Raw genomic sequence first — 20,145 nt, 5'->3', positions numbered from 1 at the left:
CATTCCAACCATCGAAACCCTCCCCAGCCAGTCCTCAACTGATGGCAGGTGCCCGTTTTTCAGACACCTACCGTGGCAGGTACTACTTCCAAAATCAGGCCCAGAAAGTACCATAGGAACCTTTGAAAATGAGCCCCTAAGTGCCAGCTCTGCCCACAGACTACAAACAAAATGGCTGGCTTTACGTTTAGTGGCCAGCGGTTAAGTGCCGCTGAAGACCAGCAGAAAGCCCTGAAAGAAGCCATTTCTGGCCAGTTAAATCACCGACCTGTTTAGTGACGTACAACACCTTCCCCATATATAAGTACTTTGCAGGCTGTGTTACCTTTCCTTGTTTCAACACAAGTATCCCAAGCTTTTTAAGACTATAACGCTCTCTCCTGCAGATGTGCGGCCACATCTGGAGACCATTTCCTGCTGGTCCCAAGCAAAAGTTATTGCAATCTGCAAACAATCTAGGCCCCGATATACAAAGGATTTATGATGGTAACTTTGAGAGCTCTGCTCGTAAATGGGCCTGAGTGCATAACTTTTTTTACTCAAAATTGCACTAAACTTCAAATTTATGAGTAGAAAAAAAAAGGGCACGCTTGGGGCAGGGAAAAGAAGTTAAGAGCTTCGCACAGATTTTCAGCCCTCGGCTCATAAATCCCGGTAAATAAATGGCGGCCTAAACTTTTTGAGCAACGTAAAAGATGAATTTTCAGTTGAAACTGATGCTCCTACCTTTGGCTGAAAATAGGGCACAAATTGAGGCACATAAATTTTGGAGCTCGGCATTTTGACCCCGATTCCAGGCATCTAACGCCTAAGTGCCATTCGGAGCGGTTGTCAATCAACCGCTTCACGCCTGGCATCCAAGCATTCTTTAGGCTCCAGTAGGCGTTGAGTCCTTAGGCGCAGAGACATTTAGGCCAGGGTTTTCTTGGCCTAAATGAGGGGTCCTTTTACGAAGGTGAGCTAACCGATTTAGCACGCATTAAATGCGAAGGCGCCTATTATATTCTATGGGCGCCTTAGCATTTTGCCTGCACGAAATCGGTTAGCGCACCTTCGTAAAAGGACCCCTGAGTGCGCCTAAGGTAGACCGCCTACCGAATTAGATGTCTACCAGCAAATTAATTTTTTTTAAATTGTTAGTTGTTTTTTTTAAAGGCACTTTTCATTATCAGTGCCAATTTAGCCAATTAAAATAATTACGTTAGGAGCCTTGATCAGCTCCGTGCGCCAATCTAGACACCTGGCACTGATTATGAATTTGGGCCTCTGGTGTCCTCCAGGCGCGATACAGCGCCAGGTGACCTGGTGTCCACTCTTCCTTGTGTTCTGCACTCTTGTCATCTGTTCAGAACCAATTTCTAAACAGAACAAAGCAAAGGGCTAGAACCCCGCTGAACTGGAAGGTCCACTGGAAACCAAGAAACAAACCCTTGGGGGAAATTCTAACCCCCTTCCCTACCCTGTCTCCCTAAGAAACTACCGGAGAACTGACAATCTGATGCATTTTCCAATTGGAAGGAACCGTATATGCTGGGAGGAGAGAAGCTGATATGCAAGGACGGGGAAAGGGACCTTGGGGTTATAGTGTCCGAAGATCTAAAGGCGAAAAAACAGTGTGACAAGGCAGTGGCTGCTGCCAGAAGGATGTTGGGCTGTATAAAGAGAGGTATAGTCAGTAGAAGGAAGAAGGTGTTGATGCCCCTGTACAGGTCATTGGTGAGGCCCCACTTGGAGTATTGTGTTCAGTTTTGGAGACCGTATCTGGCGAAAGACGTAAGAAGACTTGAGGCAGTCCAGAGGAGGGCGACGAAAATGATAGGAGGCTTGCGCCAGAAGACGTATGAGGAGAGACTGGAAGCCCTGAATATGTATACCCTAGAGGAAAGGAGAGACAGGGGAGATATGATTCAGACGTTCAAATACTTGAAGGGTATTAACGTTAGAACAAAATCTTTTCCAGAGAAAGGAAAATGGTAAAACCAGAGGACATAATTTGAGGTTGAGGGGTGGTAGATTCAGGGGCAATGTTAGGAAATTCTACTTTACGGAGAGGGGTGGTGGATCCCTGGAATGCGCTCCCAAGAGAGGTGGTGGAGAGGAAAACGGTGATGGAGTTCAAAGAAGCGTGGGATGAACACAGAGGATCTAGAATCAGAAAATAATATTAAATATTGAACTAAGACCAGTACTGGGCAGACTTGCACGGTCTGTGTCTGTATATGGCCATTTGGTGGAGGATGGGCTGGGGAGGATTTCAATGGCTGGGAGGGTGTAGATGGGCTGGAGTAGGTTTTAACGGAGATTTTGGCAGTTGGAACCCAAGCACAGTACTGGGTAGAGCTTTGGATTCTCGCCCAGAAATAGCTAAGAAGAAAAAATTAAAAAAAAATTTACATTGAATCAGGTTGGGCAGACTGGATGGACCATTCGGGTCTTTATCTGCCGTCATCTACTACTATGTTACTATGACTGTGCCTGTCTTCTTTAAGCAACCTTTAGATACCAGTGGAGTGTGAGGCAATGATACTGGGGAGAGCGCAACTTGGTGGCAGTGATTGCGGGATTCCTGAGGCTGTGACACTGGGGAGAACTTTAGCTTGGAAATCTCATGCCAAAAGAACTGCTGGCAATAAATGAGAGAAAGCACCATGTGTAGAGTGTCAGGCTGCAGCTACACCCCCAGTAATTACAGTGCATCTCTCTCTCTCGTTGCTTTTATAGAACACGTATTAGTTCTGCAGTCACAGACCCAGATTTGTAAAGGAACAGAAATGAGTTGCCCCCCCCCCCCATCTATCCATGAGCATTAAATCTGGTCTGATTAAAGGTAAACATGCAATTTCAGGCCATAAAAACAAATTATTGTACAAACAGGAGAAAATTCACAACCTAACCTCGTCAGCAGGACCTTTCACAAACCCCAGAGTTAAAAAAAAGCAAGGCCAAAAAGCATGCCTGGCCTTTGTTCTGGTTGACAGCCTTGTGGAAAAGAAACTTTGCTTTGCTCATGGTCATCAAAGACCACATCAGTAGCAAAAAGTGTGTGTGTGTGTTTGTGGATGAGAAAGAGCCGCTAAAAATGTACGCAGGAGATGAAAAACATGGCTTCACAGTGGGAGATCTGAAAGAGACCATGAATCAAAATAAATAGAGAGATTCAGGCGCACTGACTGAACCACAGCATCTTACTACCTTCAAGAAATTCACAGGCTGGAATTCTGACTCCCTCACACTGTGTGACCTTGGACAAGTCCATTAACTCCCTGTGCCTCAGTCATTGCCTCTGTATGACCCTGGAGGAACTACTTTCTCTCCCTGTACTTCAGTCGCTGAGGACTGGATTCTCAAAACTTGATGATGTAGTGGGCCATAGCGGGAATGATTTTTATTTTATGGGCGATTCTCAGCATAATAGAATGCAAATTATACACACACTATCTGTGCGGAGAATTGCTGGTAAAAAGCGGAAGCAACAGTGCCTGGCACTTACTCAGAAGAGCAATCGCTAAGCACAGCTCCTCCCTTTCTGTCAAAGCTGCTCTCCCTGCCCCGATCAACAGAGCTGCAGGTCTCCCCGAGTCCTGCCGGCTCAGCTGATTGACCGGCAGGGAGAGCAGCAGAAGTAATGTTGCCCCCCCCCTCCCACAACCCTCCCTTTCCTGTCAGTGCCTGAGCCAATCATCACTCAGGCACTGACCGGAAAGGAAGGCTATGACAGCTCAGACCCTGCTGGAAAGATCTGCCCGCAAATCTGGCATAACGAGTTTAGGGAATCATCTGGGAATGATAAGAGAATTGCCCGGAGTGCTCCTTTAAATATTAATGAGCCCATTTTACTACATTTGCATGAAAGAGTCAGAAAAGAGCTGTTCTGATAATTGGCCTGTATAATATTGGTACCGATTTAGTGTTGAGTATTCATCCCTGATTCTCTGTGTGACCCAGGGGGTGTCACTTTCTCTTCCTGTTCCTCAGTCATTGACTCTCTGTGAAACCCTAGAATAGTCTATTCCTTCTACCCAGCCATAATGCCCCCTTCTCCAAAAAATAAACTTACTAGTACAGGGCATCTCCATTGGGTCCGAGTCCGCTCGGTAGAACCCGCTCCGGCATACGCAGTTGGTGGCGCCTTCTGATGTTGTCCTACTGTTAATCGGACAATGAATACAGCTGTCATCCCCAAGCTTGGGCTTGAAGGTACCAGTCGGACACCCTGGAAAGCAATAGGAGAAGCAGAGTGTTAGTAGCCCAGAGAAAGGGGCTCTTACAGCAGTTTTGCATGCAACATCCTGCACCCGCACACCAGATTCTCTCTCCCTTAGGGTTTTCACTAGAATGGGACCCAGATCTTCTGAGCTTCCTCTAGACCAGTCTATTTGCTTTTTTAACACAGAAAGAGGGACATTTCATCCCGGAATTTTTTTTCCCCAAGCATTTGCAAGTTATGAATCCATGGTGACTAGAGAGTTGCAAGGGGACAGAAACTTTATTCACACCCACACCAGTCCCCACCGGAATCTAACTCATACCCGTCCATAATTGCTAAGAACCATTTCATCCCCATCTCTACCACAATGAATCTCCTCCACCCCCACCTGTCTGGATTTTACTAAAATAAAATCTGGTAACCCTATACAGGAGCCAACACTACTGTGTAATCTCTTGCAGCCTTTCATGTCCTCCCACCCCCAGCACCCCGCCACACATTTTAGGATGGTATTCACTATTCAAGCAATGAGTTTTCCAAGCCTCTGATGCTCCAATGACCTCTTAGTGTATTCCAAGACTCATTCTGGTATTGCCAGATATTTTGACTACACTCCCATGGGACTCCAGCAGCAACTTCTTTCATTCTCTCCATCCCCACAGGATTCCCGTAATCCTCATTCCGGTGGCGGCACGACCACAGCCTCTGGCTTCCAGTCGTGGAACACATGTGCAATGCACAACATGCAAATGCCATCTGGTGTCACACTTCCTTTGAAGCCTTAGTTAAAAGGCAGCATCAGTAGGGTTACCATATTTTTCTCCGGGAAACCCTGGACACATGCCCATGCCCCGCCCCCCCCCCCCCAAAAAAAAGCTTCCTCTCTTCTTCCAGATGAGACCCAGCCGACAGCCGCCTGGAGGGCCTGGAGCATGCACGGATGTGTCCAACATCATCAGCGTATGCTCAGAGGCCCTCGAGATGTGGCCGGAGCTCATCGGGGCTTTCCAAAACCCGGACAAATGCCGGGTTTTGGGAAATCTGTAAGGGAGCTCGCTAGACCAATTCTGCTCCCTAAAGTGACCTATTTATCACCAGACAGTCAGCTACTGAAAGGAGAAGACACATCTTTTGGTCAAAATGCATCAGGAAAGAAGGGAATCTTTGGTGCTGGCAAATTCTGAGAATTTATTCGATTCTATTCTTATTTATTTATATATTCCGCGAATAACAACAATTTAAATAATATTGCATCCATCCAAAATGATTCATCTACCAATCATTAAAAATAAAAAAAGTTTTTCATACCGTAAGCAAAAATAATAATAAAAAACTTTACTTAGTGCAGTTGAAAGATCATTCCAAAGCTTTGTTCCTAAAAACTCTGTCTGTGAGCCCAGAAGGAAAGAAGGCTGCTGTAGTCTGACTCTGCGCAGCTTCTGCCGTTGCTTCTCAAGTATGGCTGCAGACTTGGAAGTTAACCAGGCCTTGGCAAGTATTTAGCCCGTGCCTGGTTAACTCACCACAGTTGGTTTGCTGTTTTAATTTTAGGTGGCTACTTAGCAGCTTGGAAATGTGCACTCTATCACTGCATTCCCCAGTCTGTTTCAGTTGAAAGAGAGAAATAGTTGGGTCATTTTATGAAGTAGGTGAGTCCTCTTACAGTAGGAGATCAAGGCTTGTTCATAGTCCTACATGTTGACACCTCCTATTTGTTTGTAAGGTCTAGTTCATGTGGAAGACTGAGATGCTAGATAAAAACTTGTTCTCATAGCCACTCTGAAATCTGAATAGACAATGTGTCTGTGACAGGGTATATATCCCATCACAGGAAGAGCAGCATCCCCAGGGAGATTCCCTTATGAAATAGGAGATAGTGGATGCTGCGGATGGGCAGACTGGATGGGCCATTTGGCCTTTATCTGCCATCATGCTTCTATAATATAACCATAAAGCTCTATGACCTCACAATGTAGGTGTAAAAAGCCTTAGCCTATAGGAAGAGGAGATGCAAATATTAAGAGCCTTAGCCAATAGGGAGAGAAGAAGATAGTGGATGCTGCAGATGGGCCATTTGGCCTTTATCTGCCATCATGTTTCTATAACCATAAAGCTCTATGACCTCACAATGCAGGTGTAAAGAGCCTTAGCCAATAGGAAAAGGAGATGCAAATGTGAAGAGCCTTAGCCAATAGGGAGAGGAGGAGATAGTGGATGCTCTGGATGGGCCATTTGGCCTTTATCTGCCATCATGTTTCTGTGTTTTTATAATCATAAAGCTCTATGACCTCCCAATGCAAGTTTATAGAGTCTTAGCCAATAGGAAGAGGAGATGCAAATGTGAAGAGCCTTAGCCAATAGGGAGAGGAGGAGATAGTGGATGCTGCGGATGGGCCATTTGGCCTTTATCTGCCGTCATGTTTCTATAACCCTAAAGTTCTATGACCTCACAATGCAGGTGTAAAGAGCCTTAGCTAATAGGGAGAGGAGATGCAAATGTTAAGAGCCTTAGCCAATAAGGAGAGGAGGAGATAGTGGATGCTGCGGATGGGCAGACAGGATGGGCCATTTGGCCTTTATCTGTCATCATGTTTCTATGTTTTATTTTTTAGAGGATATTGAGGGTATTGGGGTATGTAGGTTTCGGGGAATGGCGTGGCACAGTCATTAATTGTTACATTGATGGTTAGGATGTATTATTGTTTGGATAGAAATGAAACCATCCTCTTGATTTCTCTGGGATTTATTTGGGGGAATCTGATTAGGTGGACGATGTGCCCAGTTAGATCTGATGGGGAATGTGCTGAAATGCTTTATTCCTTAGGGACAGAACTTTTCAAGTGATAGTGAAACAGGCATTCTGTAGAAAAACACCTTCCTTTTTGTTTTCACATCTAATTTGATATTGAGGCGCTGTATCATTCGTTGATTGTAGATAATACACAACTGTTGATGCCCGTTGGAAGACTAAATGGCCATCTAACCCAAGCTGTCTTTTGGTAACAGAAAAGTGGCTTGGTGTTCGATGTGCAGACAGTTCAGCTATTCCACTTTGTACCAGTGACCTTTGATTGAAGGCAGCATAATCCCCATCAAGGAGCCTGGTTGGATAAAAGGACTTCATGTCAGCTTCAGATCTCTCAGGCATCTCAAAAGTCGTACTTTCAACTACTCAGATTAGTGGAACAGCTGAAAGAAGTCTCAAACGAGGGGGCACTTCACTCACTGGCACAAGCCTTGGTCCGGAGTGCAGTGCACTCTTGTAATAGCTTGTAAGTGGGGCCTTTCATCTGAAGCAATCGGGAAGTCACTAATTCTCCAAACATGGCTGCAAGAGAGCTGACAGGTGGTACAGGGAAGGAGAGTGCTTGTCCCGCACTGGTGAGAGTACACTGGTTAACAGCAGGGCTGGATTAACGGATAGGCAAAGTAGGCACACGCCTTGAGTCCGAAGGGATTGGGGAGGCAGGTGCGCTGATCCAGTGACATCACGTCTGGGTCTCACTCTTTCAGCAATGCTTTGGACGTTGTTGGCGAAGAGGTGATCTTTGTTGTTTGCTTTGAATTTTAAAATAAAAGAGGCAAAAAAGAGATCAAGTGGAAATAATCAAAGAAGTAAATAAGCAAACAGACAGGTAAATAAATAAATAGAGGTGTGGGCGGGGCCAGGGGCAGAGAGGGGAGGAGTCAGGGGCCACCAAAGGATTAATAATGCCCTGATTACGAGCTAAAAAGCTGGCCCAGTTTAAACTGAACATACTGTATTCGGCCTAATTCTATTTATGGCGCTAAAAATTACATGTAGAAATTTGAGTGCATGCCCAATTTCCATAAGCTGAAGAACAAGCCAACTAGTGTCATTATTTATGTGCCAGTAATCAATTATCAGCGCTAATTGGCATGAAATTAAAAATTTGCATGCACCTTTTTATGCACTGGGATCTGCGTGTAAGTTTCTCATGTGGATCCAAAAAGTGGGCGTAGCCATGGGAGGGCATGGGCGAATCGTGGCACTCCTGGAATTTACGTGCAGTTTTAGGCGCGAGAATTTGCATCAGGCTATAATAATAATAACTTTATTTTTGTATACCGCAATACCACAAATCAGTTCAGAGCGGTTTACAGGTTAAGAGACTGTACATTTACAGCGAAGTTACAGCATATCAGAAAAACAGTTCAGTTCAATTTATGCATTGCAGGTGCAGAGAATAGTTAACAATTATTTGGTATAAACCAGTGAACAGTTACAAAATGATCCAATAATTGTTGCATGGGGGGTGCAACCGGGGAGGGTAAGGGTAAAGGAGGGAGGCGAGGTTGGGATTATTGGTTTGGTAGGGGGGCGGGGGTTAGAGGAATTACTTAAAATTGGATGTGAATCCGGATACCGAATGCTATTGTAGAAATGGCATCCAAATCTAAGCACCATTTATAGACTGGAGCTTAGTGCAAAATTTTACCGCACCGATATTTCCATATATAGAGTTTTGGCCTTAGGAGGGAATTTTATTAAGTTATTTATCACATGTGGCAATATATGGGCATAAAATGTCTTTTATACAATTTAGTCCGGTGTAAAGAAACGTGCGTTGGTTGAGTGCACGTGTAGGCGGTGCCAGTGGCGAGGTTTGAGCTAAGCGAAGGTGGATTCAGGAAGTACGCATGTTGATAACAAACTATGCTAATCTACATGCAAACCTTTGTGCTCCATGTGCAGACATTTACATCTGATCTCCAGTAGATGCAACGTCCGCACTGCTAAAGTAGGTGCTATCGAGGCTAGATTTGTGCTAGTATTTTGTACAGACGCAGAAGCGCCAAAAACTCATTCTGTATACGCCTCAGTGTCTTTACAAAACAGGCCCCATAAAGGTGCTTTCTTACCCTAGACACACTCCAACCAATATTTAGTCTGTGCTGGTCAGTGTTGTTTTGAACTGTAGGCATAAAGTCTGTTTTACTATTTGGGATCTAGCTAGGTACTTGAGACCTGGGTTGGCCGCTGTTGGAAGCAGGATACTGGGCTTGATGGACCTTTGGTCTGTCCCAGTAAGCTCTTATGTTCTTATGTGAGCCAAGTATAGGACGGTCAAACCATTGTGACATCACTGATGAATTTTGCTCTGAGGATGAGGCATTATGACATCACAATCTCAGCTCTGCAATGTTGCTACTCTTTGGGTTTCTGCCAGATACTTGGGACCTGGGTTGGCCACTGTTGGAAACAGGATACTGAGCTTGATGGACCTTTGGTCTGTCCCAGTAAGGCAGTTCTTATATGAGCCAAGTCTAGGACAATCCAGCCATTGTGATATCACTGATGTGTTTGGCTCTGAGGCATTGATGGAATGAGGCATTATGACATCACAGTCTCAGCTCTGGAATGTTGCTACTCTTTGGGTTTCTACCAGGGACCTGGGACCTGGGTTGGCCACTGTTGGAAACAGGATTCTGGGCTTGTTGGACCTTCAATGAATATAAATTCATTGAATTTATATATATAAAAAAAGATTAGACAAAAAATACGTGATATATTTTGATCCTATGAGATCCTATGAAGATCGGGTTTGGTGGGCTTTGTCCATTTGAGCCAACGGGAGATTTACCCTCTGAGGATCGAGTATCAAAGTATTTCCTTTATGAGCACCTATTTATGAGTGTGTGAAGATTATTTCAACCGGATGTTTTTTGATATTTAATCTACGAAGTAAATCCGGTTTTCATGTATAGCCATTAGAGGTACATCTATACTTGAGAAAGCATTTGATAGCATCCACTGGGACATTCACGTGCACAGAGTAATAGAAAGTGTCAGTGGGTCCCAATTTCATCAGATGAATTCTAGAGACATACTTGGCCCCAGAGGTATGAATAAAGATAAATGGAACCTACTCTGATGTTTTAAGATGGGAAGGGGAACCAGGCAGGGATGCCTGAACCACCACTGTGGTTTGCTCTAGTAATAGAGGCTTTAGCTCAGTGTCTCTCAAACTTTTTTTAGCCCCGGCATACTAAACAAAGGAAATGTTTTTCATGGCACATTATAATTGAAATGATAAAAGTGCAAAACCAACAAAAAATTAAATTTGAGAGTTATTTAAAGCTCTTTAAGCTATGTATGGGTAATTGTAAGAATGCTTTTTTTGTGCAAATTAACTCAAAACGCAGCTCGATAGTTGACAAGCAAACCCACATTATTTCATCATCCACCATCTGCAGTCGTTCACTCTATTTTTTTCGATTTAATTTCTGTCAGAGCTGAAAATCCAAGTTCGCAAAGATAAGAGGATACAAATGTTGCAAAGCCCTGATTGCTTTGTTGCTCGAGTCAGGATAACTATTGCGTAAAAAAATAAAAATAGAATTACTTGTCATTAGTTTTCAAGGACTAATCACATCAAAGAATGATGCTTGACTGGGCGGTCGTATCCTTATGTACACAGACGCTCATAACACTGACAGACCTGCGTACGCGATGTACATGTCATCTAGTCTAGTGTAGACTTATGAAGGGAATTTGTAAAAATAAAGTCGAATTCTGGAATCTCTTCGGGACACACCGTTTGAGAGACACTGATCTAGCAGAAACAGTAAGACAAAATTCAGACATTAGAGGGATCAATATAGGGGCTGAGATACATGTTAGAGAATGACACGGTGACAAAATTCATCACCGTTCCCGTCCCCGCGGATAACCGCGGGAAACCATCTTCATGTCATTCTTTAAGGAGAGAAGGAAGAATCAGAGTCTGAATGGCTACAACCACTGACCCTCAAGCTTTGCTTTGAAGAATGCTGGTGTAGAAGGACTGAGGTTGAAATAGACACTAGAAAATGACATGGGATTATTTCCCGCGGTTATCCGCAGGGATGGGAACGGTGATGAATTTTGTCACCGTGTCATTCTCTAATACATGTCTTTATTCACAGACGATGTCGTGCTCTCACATACGGAGCCACAAGCTCTCCCGGCGCTGGTCTGAGAATTTGACAACCATGGTGCTGTATCTGGCTTCAATATAATGTGGAGAAACAGATACTTTAAATATCAACTTAAGAGGGAAAGTTGGTGAAAGTTACAGAGAACTTCTCTTTTTGTTGGAAGAACAGGTCAATGAATGGGACTTGATATACTGATTTTTCTGTGTGGTTACAATCAAAGCAGTTTATATATTTTAGACAGGGACTTATTTTGTTCCTGGGGTAATGAAGTGTTAAGTTACTTACTCAGAGTCACAAGGAGACATAACATAACATCGTACTTATAAACCGCGCAACCATAAGTTCAACGCGGTTAACAAAAGATTAATAATAAAATAACATAAGAAACATATAGCTTAATTCGCCAGATCCTTTGAAAAGAGGTAATTTTTCAATTGAGTTCCAAAATGTTTGTAAGAACAAGCACTGCGCAATAATGGTCGAAATTCCCTATCACAGAAAGATTTCTTACTCTTACAACCTTGAGCAGATGGAAAAATAAGAACATAAGAAGCGCCATCTCCGGATCAGACCTTCGGTCCATCAAGTCCGGCGATCCGCGCACGCGGAGGCCCTGCCAGGTGTACACCTGGCGTCATTTTAGTCACCCATATCCCTCTATGCCTCTCGTAAGGAAATGTGCATCTAATTTGCTTTTAAATCCTAGAACGGTGGATTCCGCAATAATCTCCTCTGGGAGAGCATTCCAGGTGTGAAGCAGAACTTCCTGATATTTGTCCTGGACTTGTCCCCCCCTTAGCTTCATTCAGTGTCCTCTTCTCCATGTCAAATTGGACAATGTAAATCATTTTTTTCTGCTCTATTTTGTCGATTCCTTTCAGCATTTTGAAGGTCTCGATCATATCCCCTCGCAGTCTCCTTTTCTCAAGGGAGAACAACCCCAGTCTCTTATGTCGATCCTCTCATTCCAGGTTCTCCATCCCTTTTACTAGCTTCGTTGTTCATCTCTGCACCCTCTCCAGCAGTTTTATATCCTTCTTTAGGATGGGAGACCAGTGTTGGACACAGTATTCCAAGTGGGGTCTGACCATTGCTCTGTAAAGCAGCATTATGATCTTCTCCGATCTACTTGTGATTCCCTTCTTTATCATGCCCAACATAAACAAAGCGTGTGATCCTCTTCTGTGTTTATAAGATGCTATAAGGAATCTATCAGTCATATAGATTGGAGCGATAATACCATACACATCTTTGTAGCAAAGACAACCCAACTTAAGCAAAACCTGAGCCTCCACCGGAAACCAGTGCAACTCGTGGTAGAAGGGTGTCACATGACCATATTTCTTCAAGCCAAAAATCAAGTTTATTAAAAGTTTGTTGTGCACGCAATGTCAAGTACTTCAATGCGTACAACAGTTTTAAAATAAGGGACAAAAATAAAACAATTTTATTACAAATAAACATAAGGTATAAAGGTACAAATTTAATTACCGATACAAAAGGAGAGGGGGGATGAACTACAATTTTTAAAGAAAATAAAGAAACATTTAAGGAGAGCACATCTGAAGGGAAATCAGTTTCACCGCCGCATTCTGAATTAATCTAAGCCTAGCCATCTCTTTCTTAGTGCTTGTTAAATAGACTATGGGCTCCTTTTACAAAGGTGCGTTAGGGCCTTAACACGCGGAATAGTGCGCGCTAAAATGCCACGCGTGCTAGCCGCTACCGCATCCTTTTAAGCAGGCGGTAATTTTTCAGCTAGCGTGCTAATCTTGTGCATGCACTAAAAACGCACGCGGCCCTAACGCACCTTAGTAAAAGGAGCCCTATATTGCAATAGTCAAGAAGACTCATCAACAATGATTGGACTAGAAGTTTGAAAGCAGGAAACTCAAAATATGGTTTTATGGTACGCAGCCGTAGTGGGAGTTGAACTCACCACCTCAGGGTGGTGAGGCCGCTGCTCTAACCACTAGTGAGGAAAATGTTGGGCAACCTAGAGATGTGGGATAAGGGGGAGATATCTTGGCTTGGCAGAAGGGCAATGGCTAAAATAAATAGTCTGCCCCGTCTCCTTTAGATATTACAGTAACTTCCCATAGCCACCCTGGTGCATTTACAGAGGAAGACATTTCAATACACTTCCAAAAATGGCCTCTCAGGGTTTCCAGAGGGTATGAAGAGACGTCTGGAAGTTATTACGAGACAACCCAGTTGAGGGCTATGCTGGAACAGCAAGGAGGTGCCAAGGAGAGCGACGGGTGATACAAATGGAACAAGTCTCTTGTTTCTAAGTGCCCAATTTAGTGTTTGTTTGGCTCCTTTGGAGAGGGAATAACTGATCCCAGACACACAACCCATTTATCCAGCATATTTTGAGATTGTGGCCTAAATTAGAGAGAGGAGCAGAGAGGGTAACAGAGTGTTTTCCTTGCTCACGCCAATTCAGTTTAATGAAGATTTTATACCTGGCCTAGAGGGAATCGTGTCTTTAAGATGGGAAAAGGGAGATCTTTGTACTTTTGGAAAATTCTTGAGGGGGTTTAGTGTGAAAACTTTTCAAGAACTTCACAGAGATTCTGGATTGAGAGGGTCGGATCTGTACCAGTCATTGAAAGTAGTACATTACATCAAGGAGGCAGAATGACAGAAGATAATTAGGCAAGAATTGATTTACCCTCATTGAACAGTTCTGGAGGGAGAAAGGGTGTCAAAGGGTGTAATCTCTGAGCTCCCAGGAACCAGCCACTATCTATCCAATAGGAGAAAATATTTTTTCTCTCAACGTTTCCAAGACTATTAATCCCTTTTTATTCCGTCCTAGGGTTATAACTGTCTGGGCAGTTTATAATCTAAAATGGGCTTCATTACTTACAAATCACATTACATCAGTGTATAAGGTAAATAATCGAAATACAGTTATGATAGAAAAGAAGGGGGTAATACAGAGTTTAAACTTTCCCTGTTTTGCGGAATGCTCCCAGGAACCAGCCACTATCTATCACAAAAGGCATCAGTTCTACTTTGAATTTGTCTACTGTAGTCATCGTTCGAAGGTTCAGTGGAAGAAAGTTACAAAGTTGGTGGCCTTTGACTAAGAAAATCGTTGTCCTAGAGCGCTCGTGGACAATTTCTCGATGCGATGGAATTACTAGACGTTTTTGATTCTCAGATCTGAGAGATCAAAGACTAGTTGAGCTCTGAAACTCGTTGCCAGAGGATAATGGAGCTGGGTTTTAAAAAAGGTTTGGATAAATTTGGGAAGGAAAAGACCACAGTCTGCTATTGAGACATTGGGGAAGCCATGGGTTGCTCTGAGATTGGTAGCATGGGATGTTGCTACTATTTGGGTTTCTGTCAGGTACTTTGTGACTTGGTTTGGCCACTGTGGAAACAGGAAACTTGGCTAGATCAGTGGTTCCCAACCCTGTCCTGGAGGACCCCCAGGCCAGTCGGGTTTTCAGGCTAGCCCTAATGAATATGCATGAGAGAGTGACAGATATACAAATCTGCTCCATGCATATTCATTAGGGTGATCCTGAAAACCCGATTGGCCTGGTGATCCTCCAGGACAGGGTTGGGAACCACTGGGCTAGATGGACCATTGGTTCTTATGCTTTAATCCAGTGGTTCTTAAGCCTGTCCTAGAGAACCACCAGCCAGCCAGGTTTTCAGGATATCCCTAATGAATATGCATGAGGCAGATTTGCATATAACGGAGATGACAGGCATGCAAATCTGCCTCATGCATATTCATTAGAGATATCCCCAAAACCTGACTGGCTGTTGGTCCTCCCCCGGACAGGTTTAATCAATGTGCAACATCGAAAAAGTGGCTCATCCCAGCCAAGGACCTCACCAAATCTCAAATGGTTCAACGATTGGCCACCAAGATGGTCTCAGGGCTCAAGGATGTCCCTTATGAAGAACGACTAGGTAGGTTGCACCTTTACTCTCTCGAGGAACGCAGAGAGAGGGGTGACATGATAGAGACGTTCAAATACGTTACTGGCCGCATTGAGGTGGAAGAAGATATCTTCTTCCTTACAGGCCCTACGGCGATAAGGGGGCATCCGCTGAAAATCAGGGGAGGGAGATTCCATGGTGACACTAGGAAGTACTTCTTCACCGAAAGAGTGGTCGACCGTTGGAATAATCTTCCACTTCAGGTAGTTGAGGCCAGTAACGTGACTGATTTTAAGATCAAATGGGATCAACACGTGGGCTCACTTCAAAGAGGAACTTAGAGGGGAGGGTTATTTGAGTGGGCAGACTTGTTGGGCCGAGGGCCCTTTTCTGCCGTCATATTCTATGTTTCTATGTTTCTATACATCAAAATGTCATTTGCATAAAAGCGATACCCTATGAATGAAGAAGAGTCTGCAAAAAAGAGTATAAATACAAATGAAGTACAGAACCCCGAGGAACTCCCTTCTCCAACATGTGGCAAGAAGTATTTGGGCATGGTCAAACAGATAAGATCTAAAGCATCGCAAAACCACAAAGCATAGCCCAAATGTCTATACAGTATTTATTTATTTAAACTGATTGATATACCGCTTTTCATGAATAAATCAAAGCCCTGTACAATATACATTTTCTTTAAATAAATAAATAAATAATAAAAGCAGAAGGAGACAATATAAAAACAGAAAGATTAAATTTTTATAATCCAACATAACACAAGAAGGGAGGGAACGAACAGCACATCAATTAACCAAAGCACAAATTACCCAAACAAGCGGAACACAAAAGGATTACGAAGGAGAGAATGTGAAGAGACAGACAGGCAAGGACTAACATAAAATCATCAAAAGAGGATTATTAACGTGCATGAGTAAGTAGCCAAGTTTTAAGAGATTTACATTTCTTGAATAAAGGCTCTCTACCTGACGTTCAACAGGAAGTAAATTGCACAAGAAAGGAACTGTACAGCCAAAAGCCACAGAGCGAGTGCTATCAGGCCTTAATTTGGGAATTCATAAATACCAAAACGATTAGTATTGGAAGACTGAAGGGACTGGGTTGGATTGAAGAAAAGTACAGACGTGGACCAGTATAAAACATCTCTCCCACTCCCCAAAATTGAGGGCTACCAGACGCCTGGATTTCCCTGGATATGTCTGGGGATCCAGATGGCTTTTCAAAAGCCGGTACTTTCTCTGGGTTTTGAAAAGATTCTGGCAATGAGCGATGTCGAGACGGCATTCGCGAATGCACGGATGAAACGCGGTGATATCACGCGCATCGCATCACACCAGTGCATGTGCGAATGCCGTCCGACGTGGCTTGTGCAGTTTGAGGGGGCGGGGCGTAGCTGGCTGGAATGGGGGCGTGCCTGGGAGCAGAGCCATGGGTCGGGATTTTCCGTTTGGAAAATCTGGTAACCCTACCAATCTTTAGCTGATGGTAGACAGTGTTTTTTTTCGTCTGCCACCAGCACTAAAACCAGAAATTCAATGCCAGGCCCCATCCGGGCTTCAGCAATGAATTTCCGTTTTCTTCTTCCAGTGTTTCCTTCACTACTTACTCAACATCAAGGTTCACTGCTTCATCTCAACCTGCAGTCTCTCCACCTGACAGCTTGGTTCCTCTCAACGTAACCCCTCACCAGTTTTCCCAGGCGGTGAGGGATGTCTTGGAGGCTTCCAGGAAGCCTGCTACTCGTCAATGCTACTCCCAGAAGTGGACTAGATTTTCTTCTTGGTGTGTTTCCAATTCTAAGGAGCCTCAACGAGCCTCTCTGTCCTCTGTATTGGACTATCTTCTACACCTGTCTCAGTCTGGTCTCAAGTCGACATCTATACGAGTCCACCTGAGTGCTATTGCGGCTTTTCATCAGCCTCTACAAGGGAAACCTCTCTCCTCTCATCCTGTGGTTTCCAGATTTATGAAAGGACTTTTTCATGTCAATCCTCCTCTCAAACTGCCTCCAGTGGTTTGGGATCTCAATGTTGTCCTTTCTCAGCTTATGAAACCTCCTTTTGAGCCTCTGAGAAAGGCTCCACTAAAGTTTCTCACTTGGAAAGTGGTTTTTCTGGTGGCCCTCACATCTGCTCGCAGGGTCAGTGAGCTTCAGGCCTTGGTGGCGGACCCACCTTTCACAGTATTCCATCATGACAAGGTGGTCCTCTGCACTCATCCGAAATTCCTACCTAAAGTGGTCTCTGAATTTCATCTCAACCAATCCATTGTGCTTCCAGTGTTTTTTCCAAAGCCTCATTCTCATCCTGGAGAATCAGCTCTACACACTCTGGACTGTAAACGTGCTTTGGCTTTCTACCTGGATCGCACCAAACCACACAGAACTGCTCCTCAACTATTTGTCTCCTTTGATCCAAACAAGTTGGGACGACCTGTATCGAAGCGCACCAACTCCAACTGGATGGCGGCTTGTATCTCTTTCTGCTATGCCCAGGCTGGATTACCCTTTCCCTGTAGAGTCACAGCCCATAGGGTCAGAGCAATGGCAGCCTCTGTAGCCTTCCTCAGATCGACACCGATTGAGGAGATTTGTAAGGCTGCCACTTGGTCCTCGGTTCATACATTCACCTCTCATTATTGTCTGGATACTTTCTCCAGAAGGGATGGACAGTTTGGCCAAACAGTGTTACAAAATTTATTCTCCTAAGTTGCCAACTCTCCCCCCATCCCATTGAGGTTAGCTTGGAGGTCACCCACTAGTGAGAATACCTGCCTGCTTGTCCTGGGATAAAGCAATGTTACTTACCGTAACAGTTGTTATCCAGGGACAGCAGGCAGCTATTCTCACGTCCCACCCACCTCCCCTGGGTTGGCTTCTCTGCTAGCTACCTGAACTGAGGAGACACGCCCGGACCATCGGGCTGGAAGGCACTGGCGCATGCGCGGTGCGGGCATCTCGAAACTTCTGAGTTTCTTCAAGCAAGACATGCTTGCAAGATGTCCGTATCGGGGCTCTGTCGGATGACATCACCCACTAGTGAGAATAGCTGCCTGCTGTCCCTGGATAACAACTGTTACGGTAAGTAACATTGCTATCCTGTCAAGCCTAACAAAAAACCATGTCTTTCGAACACACAGAACACAGAAAACACCTTCGCCTAGTATGGAATATGTCATCACAGACTAACCCCTCCCCCTTTTACAAAACTGTAGTGTGGATTTTAGCCACGGTGGTAACAGCTCTGACGCTCATAGAATTCTGGGCATCAGAGCTGCTACCACCTCCCCCGCTCCCCCCTTGGTACGCCACTGAAATCTTTCAAGTTTAGTAAGCATAACCAATCTATGAGTGAGAGGATGGTTTGTTGAAGCCATTTCATCTTATACTTTTCTTTCCAGAGAAATGTGTTCACATTGCAGTAATCCAAGATGGGCCATAAACCTCCCAACCAATTGGAGCAGTAACTGAATGGTTAATGCGGTGGCCTGAGAACCTGGGGAATTGGGTTCAATTCCCAGTGAAGCTCCTTGTAAATAAACCTGAGCAAGTCACATAACCCTCAATAGCCCCAGGTAAAAAAAAAACCCAACAGACTTTGAGCCCTCCAGGGACAGAGAAAGGACTTGCGTATTATATATGTAAACCACTTTGGTTGGACCCACAAAAAGGTGGCGCATCAATTACCTGGAGGAGAATGGGGCCTCCTTTCGAGGGACTCTCTCTGCCTGGTGGAAATTTCTAGAAAGACCGAATTTGTACTATATTCTGTGTTTGTGGCAATTTTTTTATTCCGTTAAAACCGCATAGACTTGAAGGGCAATGCGGTATACAAATGTTATGTTATTTACCAAAGCAGAAAAAGGTAATCCCTTGGGAATTGACAGAACCGGAGTCTGGAGCTCTATGTCATAATCTGCAGCACCTACTTGTCTTTGGTGACCATCATCCAGGTGTTTTTTTGAAGGGAAGAACCTGCCACAACCAGGATGTTTCCCGAAGAGGGACGGGTTATGTTGCTTGAACTTAAAATCCTGGTGTGGTTTAGAGTAGGGTTGCCAGATTTTCTAATCGGAAAATCCAGACCCCTAGACTTGCCCCAAGGCCCACTCAGTTCCGCCCATTCCTGCCCTGTAATGCCCTAATCCTGTCCCCAGTCCCACACTAGCCCCGCCTCCCCGCACAGACTTCCTCCCTGCCTGACGCGATTTGAGGAGGCTTTTCAAAACCTGGACAAAGTGCCAGGTTTTGCAAAGCCGCCCAGACATGTCCGGGGAAATCCGGATGTCTGGTAACCCTAATTTAGAGTTAACTCAGAACTGATGTTGGCCAAGTGCTCTGCACCATTGCATGCTGTATTGGTGGTGGGGGGAGGGGGGGTAAGGCCTGAATGATTTCTAGTAGCACGGGAATGGTCTCATGGAGCTGCTTTTATGCAGACCAACTTGGTTCATTCTATAGTGATGAGAACATGCACCAAGGGCTGAGAAGTTATCCTTGAAGCAGTCAAGAGTTTCTTTGAACTTGCTCCCAAGCAGGAAGAGGTGTGCCTTTCCTGACCCTGAGTTGGAAAGCTCCCTGCCCTCGGGAAAGCTTACCTCACTGCTTCTCCCTAGAGGAACACCCAAGGGAGAGAAGCAGCTGTGAGGTCCTGCAGAGGCGATCTGAAAGCATCTATTTCAAACAGTCTAAAATTCCCAACCTACGGTGACATCTTCCATTTGCTGGCCTCAGCTCCCTTCTGACATCATTTCCTGGTTGCGGGACCAGGATGTAATGTCAAAAGGGAGCTGTGGCCGGTGCGAGCAGTAGGTGAACGATGTTGCTCGCGCCAGAGAACATTTCAAGAGGGGGCGGGGGTAAGAAAAGTAGGGGGGACGCATGGCGCGACGATGCAGGGCGCCATCCCCCAGGTGCAAACCACTTTAATTGCTGGAATTATGCGATTAGGCTGTCCTTGTATCCCTTTCTTGTCCGCCCTCTTGACTCTAAAGTGACCCTACCCAAGATTCCTCCAAAACTATGCAATGTCAAGAGAATAACCTATGTCATGTTATGTTGTAACGCTATGAAT

At 44.6% G+C, this 20,145-nt stretch overlaps 1 protein-coding gene across 8 annotated transcripts in view; it reads right to left on the bottom strand.

Moving 5' to 3' along the window:
• EPHB2 (EPH receptor B2) overlaps positions 1–20,145 on the bottom strand; it is a 376,554-nt gene that overhangs the window by 51,597 nt on the left and 304,812 nt on the right. For all 8 annotated transcript variants that reach the window (XM_033922330.1, XM_033922329.1, XM_033922324.1 and 5 more), the window contains exon 4: positions 4,058–4,213. In XM_033922330.1, the coding sequence (XP_033778221.1) occupies positions 4,058–4,213 (156 nt within the window). The remainder of the gene's footprint in view (positions 1–4,057; positions 4,214–20,145) is intronic.

Source organism: Geotrypetes seraphini, chromosome 15 (genome assembly GCF_902459505.1).
Source record: "Geotrypetes seraphini chromosome 15, aGeoSer1.1, whole genome shotgun sequence".
Taxonomy (NCBI): Eukaryota; Metazoa; Chordata; class Amphibia; order Gymnophiona; family Dermophiidae; genus Geotrypetes; species Geotrypetes seraphini.
Note: the sequence above shows the minus strand (reverse complement) of the source record. Positions and strands in the feature narration are given on the sequence as shown.